Source organism: Embiotoca jacksoni, unplaced genomic scaffold (assembly GCF_022577435.1).
Source record: "Embiotoca jacksoni isolate LCO1_2020_lvr unplaced genomic scaffold, fEmbJac1.0.p SCAF_35, whole genome shotgun sequence".
NCBI classification, from domain to species: domain Eukaryota; kingdom Metazoa; phylum Chordata; class Actinopteri; family Embiotocidae; genus Embiotoca; species Embiotoca jacksoni.
Genome location: NW_027185387.1, coordinates 2864689 through 2884171, shown reverse-complemented (window position 1 = coordinate 2884171; position 19483 = coordinate 2864689). Strand labels below are relative to the sequence as shown.

General features: G+C 42.6%; 2 protein-coding genes across 2 annotated transcripts; one reads left to right on the top strand and one right to left on the bottom strand.

Annotated features, from left to right (window-relative positions):
* Positions 1-12625, top strand: cfap70 (cilia and flagella associated protein 70). Its single transcript, XM_069165698.1, has 26 exons — positions 1-275; positions 566-746; positions 948-1043; positions 1211-1296; positions 1889-2080; positions 2481-2663; positions 2801-2895; positions 3436-3508; positions 4199-4336; positions 4613-4774; positions 4932-5021; positions 5207-5298; positions 5463-5523; positions 5658-5840; positions 6011-6142; positions 6278-6406; positions 6713-6846; positions 7647-7762; positions 8282-8494; positions 8708-8844; positions 9153-9305; positions 10234-10395; positions 10805-10894; positions 11136-11237; positions 11812-11859; positions 12205-12625. The coding sequence occupies exons 1-26, from the start codon at positions 204-206 to the stop codon at positions 12301-12303; spliced, it is 3219 nt and encodes a 1072-aa protein (XP_069021799.1). The 5' UTR covers positions 1-203; the 3' UTR covers positions 12304-12625.
* LOC138208050 (transmembrane protein 138-like) lies at positions 12350-15496 on the bottom strand. The gene is made up of 4 exons (XM_069165697.1): positions 15411-15496; positions 15068-15239; positions 14612-14687; positions 12350-13196 (listed from the first exon to the last, which is right to left on the bottom strand). Exons 2-4 carry the CDS (start codon positions 15191-15193, stop codon positions 13084-13086), a joined length of 315 nt encoding a protein of 104 aa, XP_069021798.1. The 5' UTR covers positions 15194-15239; positions 15411-15496; the 3' UTR covers positions 12350-13083.
* Between the last annotated feature and the right edge of the window lie 3987 nt (positions 15497-19483).

Genomic DNA, 19483 nt, shown 5'->3' with positions numbered 1-19483 from the left:
TTTTTTTTTTTTTTTATCTCATTCGTCGGAGACTGAGGAACAGCCGATATTTTCGATGCTACCTGAACGCACCACCATTCCAGGTGGCGTTGCCATAGAAACGGGTCTACCGCGTCTCTATTAGTTCAAGCGCTTTCGTACGGCTAAAAAAAACAAAACAAACGAGAGCTAAGCAGAAGTTAACTTTATCATCTTCCTACACAATGGAGACGCCAGAACCCACCGCAAAGAACAACTTGACTGTGACTATATCTGTAACCCTTGGAAATAACCTGGTAAGGTCCATCAACGTCGGTTAAGTGTAGCATTTACCTTTTAGGTAACGTTATCTAATTATAATCTTCCATTGGTTATACATCTGATAATAATGCCAAATATATGCTACTCAAATGTGATTGGTCTTACTTCATTTAATGCAATTTTATATCAAATATGAGGACTCAATGATGGGAAATTAAATAACTGGCATTGGGCAAATAATAATAAAAAAATTTTTTTTTTTTTTTTTTTTTAAAACTTCCTATGTTGCAGCTGAAGTTGAAAGTTCAGTTTCTTCTCTTTTCAGCATGGAAAAAAGCCCAACAGTTTCCAGAGTGTTGTGCAGGTCGCAATGGGTAGAACGGTGCTGGGAGAGTCGGTCAAGAAGCAGGTCGTGGAGCACCAGATTGACTACGACTTCACCTGCAGCTACCACTGCCCAGATAACGCCCAGGCTGTCAGCGACCTGGCCCACAAACCCATCATACGTGAGTTGACTCTGTCCAATTCAACCGGCAGTTTGTCTGATACTGACGCGTTGGAGCAACTTTGGTTAGTTCATGTTTGTTGCTGCGAATTCCCGTATGTCCAGGAAGGCCTGGAGTTTTCTGTACAGCTCTCATTTTTCACAGCATTGTTTAATGTGAATGTGTTTTTTTTGTTGTTGTTGTTGTTGTTGTTGTGGTCAGTGACGGTGATGGAGGTTCTGTCTGAAGAGAAGAAAGTTGAGGCGAAGACGTTGGTGGTGGGCCAAGCTGTGGTCGACCTGCTGCCACTGCTGCAAGGTATATGCACCTATTAGAAATGATGTATTTCTATATTTAAAAAAAAAAACAAAAAAAAAAACAGCTGCTTTCTGTGGAGGTCAGGAGAACAGAAATTGGTTTGAAGGAGCTTTTCTTGCAGAGCAGGACTCTCACTGTTGGGAAATGATTTTTGTCTACGTCCTCAGGTCAGTGCAGCTTCTCATCCACAGTCCTGCTCAATCCATTAGTCAGCCCATCAGTCAAAGAGTCCCTCCAGGGCTTGAGCCGCAAGGTTGGTTAGTTCATGACTCCACTAATGTAATGTATCATTCAGATATTGTTGAGGGCGGGGTCATCACCACTATTGATAACAGAGGTCACACTGTCAGTACTTCAGCTGTTTTACTCTACATTTACATTCATGTGTTGACAAAACATCATCAGTTACAGCAACAGAGAAACAAATGTTCAATTAGTGAGTTGTCCAGTCTTTTTTTAAAATTATTTTTTAGAGACAATAATATTTTTTTTTAGTTGTTGTTTTCACATTTATGTTCTCATAAAAATAAGAATATTTTTGCACTCAGTGTTTAAAGTGGGCATTTCCTTTTCTTAAAGGCTTTTGGGACTCAACGAGTCTTTAGCCACAGTCATTCATGTATACTGTATGTCAAAATCTATGATTCAATTCTTCATGTTAATGGAAAATTATCATCAATTGCATTTAAATTTCAGGCTGATATTGTGTTTAGTATTTTTACAGGGTTTAAAAAGCACTGAGAACTTAAGGAAGAAAAAAACCTCTGCTACATTTATTTGGATTCAATATAATGAAACAGTTTATCAATGAAATGTGAATGTGCCTCATCGTTTGACCCCTTTAGCAGTCAACCCTGGACGTGTGTGTGAGTGTGTCGGATCCAGTGTTGTCTGAGGCTGAACTGTCAGCCTCCAACCTCCTGACGGTAACCGTGGAGACAGCTTTCTCTGTCCCCGAGTCGTGGATGCTGCCGTCGGGCCATGCCTCCGCTCCCTACACGTACACCGCTGGCCTGGAGGTTCCGCTTAGTGCCGAGGTGGGTTTTACACCGGGTTGGCGGTAGATTGGATCAGCCGGACAGACGCACACTCTAAACTCTGCGCTGTTATTGGTTGTTAAGTGTACAGGACTCTGATCCTTTTTTTTCACTGTCAGTCGACTGGTCCCTAACCCTAACCTTAACTGTCCCACAACCTAACAGCCAATCACAGGCAGAGCGCCCCTCCCAGTGATCCAATCTAGCACCAGCGTTTTTGCTGTGAGGCTCTATTACTGAACAGGACCAGTAACAATCACATAGTATTTCTTGTTTAGCCGTCCAAGATTTTTTTTTTTACATAAACCCACACTGCCTCGTTCACTTCAACTTCATATCTGAATGTTTCCAGGATGAAACGGTTTTAACGGTATGACTGTACTATTCCTCCGACTTCCAGCACGATCAGGTGCTGATGTTCTGTGACGGGCTGCTGAAGGCAGGGGGTCAGAGGGAGGACAAGGGCCGGCAGAGGAAGAGGCCCCATCGGGCTTTGCTAGTCCCGGGAAACCACTTCCTGCCTGGAACCTTTTTCAAGCCAGAACCCATCAAAGATGAGGACGGTGAGCTGACTGGCTTGGAGGTAAACACAAATGTATCTTACACGTGCACGCTTTATATAAGTTCCTTTGGCTTAGCTACGTTCCAATGATATCAGAAGTATATCGAGCAGATTACGTCATATAAAGACTTAGCGACATGGTCTGAGTGTTCCCACAGGACCAGACGTTTCGTAATGAGGCAGAAACCATGAAGAACAGGGTGAGCTGGGACACAGAGATGCGCTGCTTGCTGGTTGAAGGAGGAACAGCCAGGTCAGCGACATACACACACACACACACACACACACACACACACACACACACACACACACACACACGCACACACACACACACACACATACACACACACACCTCCCACTCCTCTTCTTTAGCACATCTGACCTTCATGCTGCCTGTTTCTGGACTTATAGGAATTTTCTACAAAATAACCACTTTTGAATATTTCGGTACATCGAGTATATTTGACAGTTTGTTTTCCTCATTCAGTGTGTTTCAGTGACAAATGGAAAGGAAATCAGGAAGTCATGGAAAAGTATTTTGATCTTATCACTGGTTTTCCCTCAGGGCCATGCGATCGGTGTAACAGATGCAGTTCACAGGTTTAATGCTGTGATTGAAAGTAAAATCCCCGTGAAGAGAACCGATCCCTGCAGCAACAAATAAACGCTCAGGCGATAACAATTAGTTCTAGCAACTATTAAGTGAAAATAACAGGTAGACAATACAAAAAGAGAAGGTCACATAGAAAAAACAATATTAACTTATGTGTATCAATGCTGACTGTGATTTCAGGCTGCAGCAGAGGATCATTCAGAGCAGACTGTGGCCGGTGGAGGTTATGAGGTCATCGACTGCTCTGGCAAAGGTTTGTAATGTTTTGAAGTGTCCTGTGTGCACCGTGTTGACTCTGCAGTGTCAGATCTCAAGCCCCAACCGAACGGAAGAGATTGGGGCGCTTCAAACCAAAGCTAATTTGATACTTTGGTAGAGACTCTTATGGATAGTTTGAATGAAACATATTGAAGGTGTTTACCGTGTTTAACCTTCCACAACCCAAAATTACACCATTTGTCACCGCCAGAAATTGTAAAAATTATCGTAGGGTTTTTAAATATCCAACGGTCCTTGACTTCATCATGTCCATCAAACTTTTCCTTTGGACAAATAACCAAATCTGTAGCTCAAATTACTAATATTTGATCACAATCACCTGTCTCATTTCAAATTTGGCCAAAAATAGGCCGTTTGCACGATCCCCAAAAAAATTCGGTGCTCCTTGGTGCAACTTGAAATCCTTGAATGACTCGGACAAAATTATGGTGAATTTTTGACTGAACTGCAGGCAGAAGCACAAAGGAGAGGATGGAGAGCACAGAGAGGAAAAAGGCCCAGAGACTCCTTTGGGTTCAGAGGGTTAAAGTTTTGAAAACATGAAGCACAGATACATGACAGACCAGCACGTTCATCCAGTGTGTGTGTGTGTGTGTGTGTGTGTGTGTGTGTGTGTGTGTGTGTGTGTGTGTGTGTGTGTGTGTGTGTGTGTGTGTGTGTGTAGGTAGCTGTTGAAAACCCAGAGGTCTCCTTCCACGGCATGGCCTTCGTGGACATGGGGCGGCTGCTGTATCCTGGAGTGAAACGCATCCGAGGAGCGTACAGCATACAGCCCTTCACCGAGGCTGAGTTGCTGAACAAGGTCACACAAGATACACACTTCAGTTTTTGTTTGTATATTTATAGTTCTGAGTCTTTTAAGCATCTTATAATCTCTACAAGGACAAACTCTTTTTGGAAGTATGTTTGTCAGCCTCCCTGCTCATATGTTGTAGGTGGTTATATGTCCCTTTATGTCAGTAGATGTATTGTAAATAAAGACTTCACCTAAAAAAAAAAGACTATTAAGTAACCCTCGTACTGGTCCAGTGGTGTGTGTGTACGGTTCAGCCTGTATTAAAGTGAGTTTGTCTCAAAGGCCGAGCAGACTGTCAGCGTGTTAAAGGAGCAGGTCAAGGCAGAAGCCATTCTGGCCAAAGCTGGCGCCGGCCTGGCTCCCGGTTCTCACAAGTCAAAAGGAGGGAAGCAGTTGGATGGAGGCAACAAGGGAGCCAAGGACTCCAAGGAGGTCCTTAAAAAGGTCAGACATGTCCCGGTGCTCAGAAGAGGTTGATTAAAGTTTAATTAAGAAGATATACTGTAAGTTTTGAAAGCTTTCCAACATGAGTCAAGCCCAGTGGTTTCTGTTTACCTCTCATACAATTGACACGATTAATCTGTTTGTTTTTTCATGCCAGCAAGCAGCCATTCAAAGCAAGATGTTTGTAACTGATGGCCCTGCCGAGAACCTGCATGAACCTGAGCTGCAGGTCAATGTGGAGGGAAACGTAAGCTCCCACTGAACAGCAACACAAACACAACAGACATCGTTTACTGGAAAATGCGGCTCCATAGTCAGATACAGTGAGAGCAGCGGCAATATACACTTCTACTGTACATACTTCATACTATAATCTATAAACTGATATCCAGTGTTTGTGGCATTTTAACACCTCCCCTCTGTTAATGATAGCTGTACGTGGAGGCCAGAACCTACATTATCATCGAGGTAGCCTTGGAGAAACCACTGGTGCCTCAAACATCTCCAGAAGAGCTGGAAAGAAGGTAAAAGTTATTAAAATTTGAGAGAAATGTTCACTTCTGAAGTCATTAACACGAACTCTGATATGACAAACTCTCGGCCCTTTATAGTCCCCCCCCCCTCCCCTTTGAGTTTATGACTTCTGTGGAGCACAACTAAGTGCGAGTGTGTCTCTTTTTCATTGCAGGGTGAAGGCACTGATCCCTCCCAGACCTCCGCTGCCACCGGGTCCTAGCAGAGCAGAAAGAGTAAAGCATATACACACAGTCTCACACACACACACACACACACACACACATACACACACACACACACACACACACACGGTGAACCACACAACTGTACCAGAGAGTTGCTGACTTGCCGACTTCTGTCCCGGTAGGCGGTGCTGGACTTCCACAGGCAGGTCGGCAACACGGTGAGCCGTGTCTCGGAGCAGTACGAGGAATTGTTCGGAGCGAGTTGCCAGCCGCCACAAGACTGCAGCCGGGAGCAGATGAAGATTCAGCTGATGGGAGCGCTTAATGTTTCGGGGAGATATTTTACTTTCAAAGAACAGATGAAGGTCAGAACAAACTGGAACACTTCGCTGGTGGATGGAGGAAACATGCAGGGATGGTTTTCTTTAGATTGAGTCGTAAATCGGTCTGTCACTATTTTACACACTAATTTGTGTGTGTGTGTGTGTGTGTGTGTGTGTGTGTGTGTGTGTGTGTGTGTGTTTCTGTTGTGTAGCATGCAGTGGTGAGGATTGTACGTGACAAGATGCAGCGGACTGACCCATTCACTGATCCTCAGGAGGTAAAGACGTTTGTCAGCAAGCTCTACGTCTACCTGGTGGATGAGATGCAGATAGCTCTCAGCAAGGTAACACACACACACACACACACACACACACACACACACACACACACACACACACACACTCATGTCTGGCCATATTTGAGGACATCTGACTTTTTTTTTTTATAATCTTCATTTTTATCCTCTCCTCTTCACCAGATTTATTCCGATGACGTTGATGAAGATCCCCCAAATGAAATCCAGTTAAGTTCTTCTCAGCTCAAACATTTTGGCAGAGAGGCACAGCTTACTGGGGATTATCAGCAGGCTGCTCAATACTATCAAGAGGTACAATAACAATGCTCACCCTTCCTAATAACTTCATCTCTTTTCTCAAAATAAAGGAAAATAACTCACTGAAAATCTTTTTTTTTTTTAGTTTGGCCATAAGTATATAAAGATTTATAAGAATAAAACAGCAGAGTTGACAACAAGTAAATCAACCTATAAATCAAAATGTGCGCTTGTCAGTGTTCGTGTGTATACGTGTGTTCGTTGCAGCAGCGATTAATTGTCATCTCAATGCAGATGATCACTCTGGCTGGTAAAAGAACTAAAGTGGCCGCTGACATTTAGTATTTTGTTCTCCTGCAGCTCGTGGTGAGGAACCCCACCGAGCCCTCCCACAAGTTTGAGTTGGGGGGCCTGTACATGCTGACCGGAGACTACTTGAAGGCCAAAGAGTGTTTCCATGACGCCGTCTCCATCCAGCAAGCGCACAAACCCAGGTTAGACATGCTGCAGTTACACGACAAACATAAAATATATTAAAAAAAAAAAAAAAGTTTATCTCAACATTTCTTTTAAAGTTTTCATTTAAGAGAAATTTCATTTTATTTTATTTTATCCATTGCACTGTAGTTTAATTTTATTGTATTTTATTTGTACATACTGTACATTTTTTACATTTTTATATTTTATATTTGTACTACCTCTCTTGTATTCTGTCATTTTTATTGCTTTTACCCTTTATTCTTCTATTCCCTGCTGCTGTAACGAAAAGATTCCCCCTTGCGGGATCAATAAAGCATATATATCTATATATATCTATATATATATCTATACATATCTATTTCTACCTCAACAAGTGATTCCTGCTTTGAAGGGCTTCATGAGATTTTATTAAAGGAGAGCCAGGAGCTCAGCACTAAATCCTGAGTGTAGAATATTTTTATTTATTCATTCCTGATTCATCATTTATTCATCATTGATAGTTCAATAGTTTCATATTTCATATTTTCATATAGTAGTTAACAACATTAAAAGTTAAACACAAAACTCACGAACTTTACTTCCTGTCTCCGTGATCTTCACCACCACCTCCTTGGCTGTAATTAGGAATGTAAAAATCCCTTCGCCATTTAATTCTGCGTGACACTACAGTATAAATTTGTGAGACCACCAATACAGTCACCTTCCCTTTTATATTGTAAGGTGACTCCTCGGAAACATGTAATCAGATCATCTGCTGTAAAAATTTGAATTTGGAAGTGAAGACCTGCTTGTCTGCATCCTCTGATCTCTTCAGCCTGATGATGTGCGGCGTCGTGGCAGTGATGTTGGAGCGTTACAAGGAGGCCCAGATCTTCCTGGAGCGAGCCGTCAGCATTGACCCGCCCGGTGTGACGGCCTGGACGCTGCTGGGTGAGATGAAAGTCTGTCTTCCTCCTCACCTGCTGTTTAACACACAAGGCTGCTGCTGCCAGCACTCAGGGCTGCCAGTACCCCCAAAGTGACGGAAGCTCCCCAATGACACGAGACACTTTGGTTGATACACGTATTAAATCAGTTAATAGCTTAATATTGTTGTATTCTAAATTTAAAAACAGTTACATTGCACGTACTAGAGTTTCAATGCTTTTTGGAAGGCGAGTAAATTTCTCTTTAAAAAGTCGTAAATCTATTAGTCTGGTTTCAGCACGTTGTTTTAATCATTCAAATGCAGTTTTTCTGGCTTTTTACTCAAAAGAAATACCTGATAATGAACTAAAAGGACAATATAAAATATAATTTATTAGAAATCAGTTAATTAAAGCTATTAACATAAAATAAATCTGTATAAAAACATTCAGATCAACCCTAAATGCCCCAGAGCAGGAAAGCAGGAGTAATGAATACTGGGAAATGTGAAGTACAATCTTATTTCACATTTCTGTTGTCCAGGTTTGCTCCATGAGTACCAGAATGAATCCTTCCTGGCGGAGAAGGCTTTCCTGGAGGCCGAAAGGCTGCTGAGGGCCGACGAAGCGAAGAAGCAAACAGAGAGAGAGGAGCAGAATAAAGATAAAAACGAGAAGAAAAAGGTCCAGCAGCAGCAGCAGGAGGGAGAGGAGGAGAAGGCAGCCACACCTGCTCAGTCTCCCACTGATAAGACAGGTGAAGTGCAGCAGGAGGAAAAGCTCTCGCATAAGATAACAAATGTATATACTGTATACGATGGTCGGATGTGAATATCAGTCTGTGCACAGTGAAGATGGATTCTGCTGCCAAGACTACCTGCTGAGACTTTGAGTGCACTTTAACCTGAAGTGCGTGTGGCAGTGAGTATGGACCCTGATCATGTTGCTGTGTTTGTTCTCCTGGACCCAGAGTTTGCTGACAAGGACTCAGAGCAGCACAAAGAGCCTCCGGCACCGAGCGTCTGCTCCATATCAGCTCCACCTGAACTCACCTCCACCATTTACACACAGACGGCCCAGTTCCTGCTGCAGAACAATGCCCTGCAGGTAGAAACACACACACTGAGCTGGTGGTTGGACAAACAAACTACGAAGGACAGCACAGATCATTTTGTTCGGTGTGTTATGGGGCACAAGTGATTTATGGCCATCAACATCTGGAAAATGAAACGTGTTTTCGGAAAGTCAGATAGTGTAAATTTAGTTTTCGTTTCAGTTTTTTTTTTTTATATGTATATATATATACACACTACAATTTTTATTGAAATTGCCATGCTAAAGTTAACAATGGATGTCTCAATCTAAAATTTTAAATTATCAGTCAAGCTCAACAGGTGACTGTGTTTTGTCGTCAGATGGCAGAACACGCTTTGTCCCAGGACCTGCTGTGTTCAGATGGAAGTTACAGTGTCTCCTACCTCCTTCACCTGGCCCAGTTGCAGCTGCTCAAAGCCGACTACTGCAGTGCTGCCGCCAGCCTCAAAGAGGCGCTGTTTCAAAGCAATCAGGTACTCGCACTCACTAAGTATCAGGAGTTCTGCATGTGTGTTTTGGTGCCTCTGACGTCCACAGTTTGTGATTTATCATATTTAAACTGCAGTGAAGACACAAACTGTGTTGGATACATGAAATTATTTCACCTCTGTGCTGTTTGTTTGCAGCAAATATATAACTGACTGACCTGATGACATGAATTTGAATATGTTGCGTAATTTCTTAAATAATTATTTACACCAGCATTGACTTCAACGACTGAAGAGGTGCACACCGACAAACAGGATTTATATTTCCCAGCAGCAGTGTTTACCAGCACATGTATTAAATACCATCCACTGTGCAGATGAATAGAATAATTATAGGATTAAAAAACGTTATAAATTCCAAGCAATCTGTTTTGGAGGTTACATTTACTGAGGATATAAAGCAGCTTCCTTCTTTATTGCCTTTAACTGCTTTATTATGTATGAGATGATTCTCCTGTGCTGCCTTGAGCTTATGTTTGAAATATTTCAGGAGGAAATTAAAGAGGATGAAGCTGTAAAGTTTCCTTTTAATGCCTCAGCGCTCCTCAGCAAAAACCTGGAGGTTTTCTTGGTAATTCAACAATATTATAGGCTAATATTGTGGCCATTGTAATGTTAAAACGCCCCTCCTTCGAAATGATTTTTTTTGTTTCATTTGTGGGAAGTCACTAAACACAACACATAACATATTTAGAGCACATTGGTGTTAAAAACAGCCAAAACACAACGCAGCAGTTCAACGGCAACAAATCAAAAGCGAGCTTATTAATAATTCAGGAGTTCCACCAAACCTTGTGACTAAACTTCACCTGAGTTCAGTATTAACGCGTTGTCATCACTCAGTGCAGCATTAAGAGTGATTAAACGAGCTCCTCTACTGACCACTAACCTGTGCTGTCCACGCTGTGAGCAGGATGCAGATGTGTGGGCTTTGAACGGTCACTGTCACTTCCTGCAAGGGGCGTTCGCTGAAGCCCAAGAGAGCTACGAGTGGAGCCAGAACTTCCTGCAGCGGCCGGCGGACTTTCACCTCGTCCTCCTGCGCCTGGGATCCATCTACCTCCTGCGGGGGAAGGTCGGATGTTGAGACGGGCATCATGACAGTTTACTCGCGTATCTGCCGAAGAGTCATCAAATGAGATTTTATCTTGTCGTTCTACCAGCAAAGAATTGTGGCTCCCACATGGAGTTCTTGGGAAAAACTGGGAACGGTTTCTAAAAACAGTAAAATAGGCCAAACTTTTATGAGAAACAGTTGGCTTTTCTGGAAAACTTTTGATATGCAGCACATTTATGATCGAGTCGGTGTTAACTATGTCTCTTAAAGAGCGTTGTGCTGTGGAAACCAGGCTAAAATCACACTTATCATTAAATGTAAAGCATTTTAAAGATTATAGTTACAAAACCTCTTAAAAGACACTAACTTCAAGAGTGTAACTGATATTGATTTTTTTTTTTTTTTTTTTTTTTTTTTTACCTTTCAGTTTGACCAAGCCAAAGTCACGTACCTGCAGGCTTGTGAGCAGGCTCCATCCTGCCTGACATGGCTGGGCCTGGGCATCGCCTGTTACCGGGTAAAACTCCACCTCTTTCTCTGCAATCGTAATGGGAGTAATTGAAGCTGAACTATTTAACAGCCCCATAAATAAAAACGTAGATGTGATGGCTCAAGTACCTGAAAAGTCCGGTGGGGTCGGAGGGTTTACGTGCGTGCAAATCAAAGTTGTTTATAGAGACATATTTTCTAAGTAAGTGAGCCGTGTGTGTGTGTGTGTGTGTGTGTGTGTGTGTGTGTGTGTGTGTGTGTCTGTGTAGCTGGAAGAGCTGCATGTTGCTGAGGAGGTTTTGACTGAGGCCAACCATGTGGACAACCAGAATGCAGAGGTGTGGGCTTACCTGTCTCTCGTCTGCCTCAGGGTGAGTATTTACATCAATCTGGAAACACACTGAACGTGTCCCAGCTCAAGCTCGGCCTCAATGGAACATTTACTTTTCAAGCCAGTTCGTTCTTTTGAAAACAAAAACTGAATTTCCCCACCGTGGGATTAATAAAGTCCAAATCTAATCTAAAAACCAAAAATGTAGCTTTTCTTGAGCCAGACATCAGAGCGTAGCTATAGTGCATCTTGGGTAAACATTCGATTCCATGAATGCCAGCAGAGGTAACTAGATAGGAGTTATGGTAAGGTTGAGGTCAGGTTAAGCATCGTAAGAAACAACTGGTACGGGTGAGGGAATGAGGGTAGCTCTAGGTCACGTTGAGGCTAAACGGACTTCACTTCTACAAGAATCTGCTCCGAAGCTTTGGATCTTGAGGCGAGCAGGTATCCCTCGGCCCATCGTGTTGTACAACGCTTCGTCCGGCAGGTCCACTGAAAGACGAACATGTGTTTGCCCGAACATGCCTCTGAACCGAGACGTAGTTAAACACGGGTTGTCTTTTTGTTTGTCTACAACTGAATTAATCATCGGATGAACCTTTTGTTTGCAGTCTGGCAGAGAAGAAGAAGGAGAGCTGTTTTATAAATATGCAATGAAGGTGAGTAAGAGTGGTGTTTTTAGCAGTCATGGGGATTTTAAAGTAGGGCTGGGACTGATATCCGTTGTGCAAGATTATATAATGCAGAGAAATCTGTATTTAAAAACGCTTTTCCAGTGAGCAAGCAAACCTACAATTTCCTTTTTTTCCCCTGTGTTAAAGACAAAATTCACCGAAAATAAAAGCTTCATGAGTTCTCAGTAGCATTTGATAGCTTCAGAGAAAATAAGAGATTTTTTTTTTTTTTTCATATTACAAAATGAATCGAGGCCTTTGTATTTATCATTGATTTTGTCATTCATTTTCACATCAAGAAACGTCCTTTTCTCTTTTCTTGGCTTCCAGTACAACCTGCAGAATGAGTTACTCCTCACAGAGCTCAGTGAGCTGAAGCATCAGCACCGCCTCAGTCATCTGAGGTCATGCTTCGAAAACAGCTGCTGAAGCACAGGACTGAAATATCACGAGACCACGTACACGCACACACACACAGCATCTTAAATGACACTTTATTGTATTCTAAGCATGTGCGCTGTATTAAAAATGAAACACAGCCACTTCAGACGTACACGACGACTCCCGAGTTTAAAACTGTTCGATGTTAACATGATAAATAAACTCAGAGCAACACATATAGTCTCAAATGTATATAAAACGGCAACACAATATATTTTTTAAAAATGGACGGCAACAACAAAAGAAAAGAAAAAGGGCATGTGGTGACAGGTATCAACAGGATATATATATATATATATATAAAAAGAAAGAAAGAAACATCTCACTTTTCATGTCATTTTTACCGTTTGAACAGGAAAACGATCCTCGTGAGACGACCTGGCCTTGTTGTTCTATGACAGATTTTGGCACAATCCCCCCTGCTCTGAAAGGAAATGTTTCTGTATGTTGAATATAATGTTTCAACCTGTCAAACTGATCGTATAACGCATGTTCTACAAGAAAAAAAAACTAAACAAAACAAACACTATAGACCCGAATGTATTTTTAATTTGGAAAGTGGAGGTCCCAAAAGCAAAATGGCGTTGTGATCGGAAACGCACTCAAAATCCATTTCCTTTACCTTTTAAAATAAGCTATATTAAATTGGCCGGGTGTTTCGCTTCGTATGGGTTTCCCTTGAAACACACCGCATGGGCAGTTGCTGTTCCGTGTACGTTAGCTGAGGCCTCCGTGGCGTCGTCCGATCTCCAGCGATCGGCAGCGAGATCACGACCTGGCGCGGGCAAAGATGTCTCGCAGCCACGGCGAGTCCTCGTAGAGGCGAGGGTCACCCAGATACTCCGCCGTCCTCTTGTAGAAGTAGTAGTAGAACACGGAGGCTGTGAATGGGAAAATAGTATAAGTTTTAAAGTCCAAAAACAAGAAATCATACAGAAAACAACACTTTTAATCAATTTCAAAAGAGTAGCATAAAAGATACTAGATTTTGGCTGGTAAAAACTAATGACCCAAGGCTTACCTTATTACAAGTACTAACACTATATATATATATATATATATATATATATATATATATATATATCTGCCTTCACAATATGCTTTCTGTCCATAAGAAAATCCTCCCACCGCATCACCAGCGCAGTTTTCAGTACTTTGAATTTGCTAACGAGAAGTTGCCGTTGAATCTTCAATGCAGTTTGGTTGTTCCGATTTCAATTTTCCACTTAAACAGTTTACTACAGATCAAACCTCCCTTGTATTACTGCAAAAGCTCCATGCAGCTGCTGCAGTTTGTTACCGTACCGTTATTAAAATCAACTTCTGATTTTGATGATTTGTAACGCGACGCACACTTCCTTGAAACCAAACTCCAAAATCTGAATAGTGAGCTTTTAATGTGTAGAAGGTCGTTGCACGTAAGCAGAGTGAGAAAAAGTGTTGATATATTGATGAACCTCTGTGGCCCTTTTTTTTTTAATTTATTTTTTTTATTTGTGTTGCCATTTTGAGGTGAGCGACTCTCCTGGTATGACTTTGCTTTTCGATCGTGTTTTACTTCAGAGAGTCACGCGATTGTCGTCGGATGTTGGAATTACAAAACGGAGAAATGTAAAAAATCCCCGTCAGCATTTAAAACTTAAAGTTCAACTCGGCCCCGCAGAGTCACAATGAAAGTGTTTTGTTTTGGGGTTTTGTAAACCGGTGAGTCAACGCTCAACCAGACCCCGGGTCTTAAGTAGCAGACAAAACAAGGCAACAGTACGTTCAGTCAGGATCGCCCGCAGAGAACAACATCAGCTAGACAATTAATCCTTTTATCCACTTAGGAGCTTATACGTGTATGAAAATCACACCCACACGGTGATGTGATATCAGAGCCCGTCGGGGGAGGAGGGACTAACCCACTCGCCAGCAGGTCTCTGACCGTCGGTGACCTTCTTCAAAGCACGAAAGACGAGAGCGAGAACCACACCGTAGTCGTGTTTTTCTATGTAAAATCGCTGACAAGTGAATAATAAGATCGAGAGGATTATTTGACTGGATTGACAGAAGAAGTCAATTCTCCTTCATCATTCTGCTGCACTCCCTGTAAATGGAACACCTCAAATATAAATATAATTTTCATTTGTTGGCCGACATCTGTTTGTGAATGCAGGTGAATATGTAGCTATAGATTGAACTTTTTGTTTTCTTTGACGGCCTTTGCTGTTTGGATGAGATACAAACATTCAAAAATAAACACGTATACATTTGGTGGTAAAAAAACAAACAAAAAAAACACATGCCATCTTACCGGTTCTCTGGAACACAAACAGCACCTGAATGCCGTCCGTCCAAATAAATTTGTTGGTGTTCAACCAACGCAGATTCTGCAAAGAATATAAAAGAAACGGGATGCTTGATAGATTGTACTAAAACTACACTTATGGGAAATTAATACAAGATGCGGTATTTGAGGGCCTTGAAATAAAGATTTCTCGGTCATTCAACAGTCTTATCTGGTTATTGTGTCTGTCACACTAAAACCAAAAATTTCCTTAAATATGTTTCATCCTTAAAAGTGACATTTTTCAATAATGTCCGGTCAGCATTTCATTTAAATGGAACCACAGTGTAAAGGCAGTTAAAAAAAAAAAAAATTTATATATTAAAATCTATTTGGATTTGTCTGCTGAAGAAAAAAAAGTAGCATACAGAGACAAAAAGGCTTTAATTTACTGTATTGTTGCGGCCTTGTGTGCTTCCCTACCATAAGCCAAGAATGGAGAATGATACTGAAGGTCAGGTAGAGAGCAGAGAGCATTAGCAGGGCTCTAAATCGCTCCAACAATATGGCGACCAGGCCAACCTGGAACACGTAGGTGTTAAACAGCATCAACAGAATGATGATCAGGTTAAACAGGATGGCGATGTCCTGGATACTGTCGGAGAAATGCAATAAAAGAGACGAGAAAAGAAAAAGGTGTGAGAGCAGCAGAGACGAAGAAGACGAGAACAGGAAAAAAAACAAAACGATTTGATTTTGTTTTTTTGAAATCACTTCATTCCAACAACTCGGATAACTCCGCACGGACGCGCAAGTCTCGACTTACATGAAAAGCACCAGCTGGATGGTCGGTTCGGTCCTCAGCAGCTCGCTGAAGGAGTTGACGAACAGGTCGAAGGAGAGCAGGCTGAGCTGGATGAGCAGCACCAGCGAGTAGTTGCTGGTCTGGAGCGTCTCCGGCCCGAAGGCCGGGCGCCCGGGCGGACTGTGGTTCCACTGTGGATCCAAGGCTGCGGGACGCTCTCACACGCGCTGCATAGAAACATCAATCTGCACGACTACAGCTCGAGCTCCGGCTTCAGTGCTCCATTTCCCGCCGCTCGAAGGAGTCCTGTTTTACGCGGGAACAAACGAAGTCCTCTCGGAAAGCGACGCGGAATCGGGTTCAGGGACGAGCTGCCGGGAGGCCGCAGACGTGGACATGTCACGGCTCCGGCATGCGCCGGTGTGGCTTCAGCTCGGACCCTCGCGTCAAAACTGGCGAGACGTCGGCGTCAAGGCGGAAGCGGCGGGGATCCTGCGGAAGGAGACACGAGACGCATTTTGACTCCCATTCGGAGTCTCGATTCGAAACGAACTCGTCCGAACGCTCCCGTTCCGACAGCCCGACGCGAACGCTGGACCTCATTTAGCTGCAAACGTTTCGCCCCCACTGACACGCGACGACTCGGGACCCGGACGACCCAATCGCCTTGGTGAATCGCGCCTCTGAATCGTGGAGGGGGCGACTCGTGTTTCCGGCAGCAACGTGCGCAACGGCGACACGCGTATGAGTAACTCTGGACGTCTCTGAGGAAGTCCCAATCTCCTGGTGTCGATACAAGCAGCACGTATTTACTGATGAGTCAGTTCGCCTGAATCAGACAAACAGACATGTATCGTTTAACCTTTGTTTGTTTTCTATCTGTGCAGATAGTCTGGATACACATCTGAGATTGCTGCCTCTCACTTGTCGTTGTTAAGTTCTGTTTACTTTCTGCTCAGAAAAATCAAAGCTGACTGTTTTCTGTTCATCAGTGATCCAGACATCGAGTCTGTTAAAGGAAGTCCTGCTGAATTTTTAAAGGGCGTTTTTTGTTGTTTTTCTCCCAGCCCTGAGGTCATCATATCGACGTGGCTCTCCGGGCCTCTCGGAAAAGATTCTCAAAACAACTGACAAACTAAATCCACAACAACATGTATGGCTCGAGGCCAAATGAAGGTCAAACTTACATTACAAATAACTCCCCGCCGGGCTGTTTAAACATGACGTCACCGTTTACGAAAAAGACTTCTCATCCATCCCATGAAGAGAAATAATCCCCCCCCTCTCTCTCTCTCGTTTGTTGTTGACTGAAGGGGGAAAGCCGGTCCTCCTTTCACCGCCCTCTCTGCGCATTAGTCGGAGCGGCCACCGCGTAAACCTTTGCCGTGGCTCCTCGGGCACATCTCGCGAGGCCAACGACCACTACCCCGGGCAGGATCCTTCGCACCGACGCCGGGTAGATCTTCTTATGAGCCCGTATTTATAGCTCGGCACGGCCGCGGCAGGTGTGAGGAAGATTAGGCGCTGCGACTAAACACTAGACCGTCGACCGGGAGGTTACTTACTCTTGAAAGCTGTCCCATTGAGACTCTGGGTTACTGGCAAAAACGGGCGGATAAGTAACGGATACGAGACCAAAAGAGAGAGGAAAAAAAAAATATATATATTACCCGGCTTGTAAGTTCAAATGTTAGTCGACGTTTTCCAGTGCTGGGACACAATAAACAATGAACAGTCATCAACTTCCACTTTTTTTAAACAAAGTTAAATCAATTTTTAAAAAAAAAATAAAAAAATAAAAAATAAAAAAGGCATCAGCTTGTGAGATATTGAGTTTTCTTGTATCTAAAAAAAAAAAAAAGCGTAATTTAAAGAGGCCTGCGCTGTTGCCAAGTGCGCGCCCAGCTTGCGCTTCTTTAGCTCCGCACTCCTTAATCTTCTTAGTAATTGCTTCTTTACTCGACAGAAACGCGACACATTATACCCCCCCTCCGTTTACCGTTCAAGAATATCAGCCGCTACCGTCAAAGTGCTGCCAAAAACCACCAACCTGCGAGATGAAGGAGGATCTCAAAAGGCTCTCCTCTCGCCAAACGATACGCGAGGCTACAAACAAGCGCAGCAGACTTGACAGCTGTAACAGAAATCCCTTCACGTCACCTAATAGACTGGCACGAGTTGTTGTTTTTTTTTTTTCTATTCAAGATGACGGTAACGCTTCCAGTAAAGATAACTGGAGTCAAGCCAGAAAGAAACATGTTGTCATCTAGTGGTGGAGCCGTATTACTGCACCGATAACCCGCAGAAGAAAGTACACCCATCTTGCCATAACGTTAAAGCCGAAGCGCAAAGCAAAAGCCCTGCTGTGAATCTTCCCTTAATGAGAATTACAATGTTCGGCTGTTAAATGTTTAGTGGTCATTTCAGAGAGTGTAATTTGAGTTGCTGCCCTCGATTACACTAAAAGGTGTTCCTAATATTTTGAACCCTCCTATTTAAACGAGTTAAGTTGACAAAATATTTGTAACAGCTCTCTGTAATTTAGTACAGTTGAAATTACAGTGGTCAAAAGGAGCATTCAAATAAAAATCAAGAGCTCTTCAATCAGATTGAATAACAACTGAACATTAGGATCCTCGTCAAGGAGGATTTTTCGCTGGACATTATAGTTATACTTACACTTCATGTATGTGCTTATACATTATACTTCATGCTTCGTGGTGTCGCTGTAAGTAGAAGTAAGTTAAATATATTTGTGCAGCACTTTTCACAGATATAAAGCCAGAAAGTGGTTTATGTCAACAAAGCAGCAGATTCTACAGCTGCAACAAACAAACGAGGACGCAGACACGAGAACAAGTCCAAAAGCTCTTAACACAGGTACAGAAATAAGAAATAAGCCCATAAAAGGTAATAAAAAAGAGTTTGACAGCTACATTGATTACAAATTTTTTTACACAATTGCTTAATAAATCCAAATTGCCGGAACCAGATGTAACCAAACTTGGTGCACATATTCGGATTCTCGATCGAAGCTTCGGTGAGCAGTCTCGAGATGTTTTGACTCTAGGGGGCGCTACAAACACAACAAGTTTTTATCTCGTCATTCGCTGCACGTATTTGTACGAAATCTGGGTCACACGATCTACGGTCATGTCTCAGTTGATTTCTAAAATTGGGCAATTATTTAATAAAGTGGGCGTCGCTCATTGTAACAAACAATTTTTTTTTTTTTTTGCCATTTCACGTTCCATACGTACCTCCTCCTCTGTACGACTGCTCCACTGGGCTCGGCGTGAACCTGGTTTCCTGTTCCACTTCCTCTACCGCTGCTAATCTTACAGCGCTGAAGACAGTCCAGCGGCCCACGGGTGACGCTTCAGCGCCAGACATGACTTCATGAGGACGGAAGTTCGAGTCTCGCCGCAGGTGGGAGGTGGGGCTTAAAACCAAAATAAAAATACACAATGCACACACACTAATACCCAACCAAAACACCAACAAGAAAACAAAATTTATTTAAAAAAAACTATAACCTAAATACTCAAAAAAAAAGACAACTAATAAAGAACAAAAGCAGCAACATAAACGCAAAAACAAATGGTACAAACACAAAAAAGGTAATATTGAACGTTAAAGTACCATAACCCCTAAAGGGTCACAGGTCATGTGTAGACCGCATTGGTCCTGGTCCAGATCTAAAACTACTATACTTAGACAGGTCAAACCTGGACTAGATCATCATAAACTGTGTCGCTCAGACCTCAAAGTCATTTACCTTCAACCTGCCCAGTTAAACGCTGATTTGAAAGCTACGAATGAGAAGCTGACTTCATTCCTTGTTTTGTTTTTTTTTACAATTACAGCTGGGACACATTCGTTTTTAATGGTTGTAACACATACTGTTATAGAAACATCGCAAATTCAAATAGTAACATCTATCCAAACAATAACCGATATAACCCCAGCTTCACAAAAATGATATAAACCAACAACCAGAAAAGAAACAACTTAAATGATCCTCAAGTCAAAGCCAAGAGGTAAGATAAACAATTACAACATCAGTAGAACTCAGACTCTGTTGGTTATTTGTG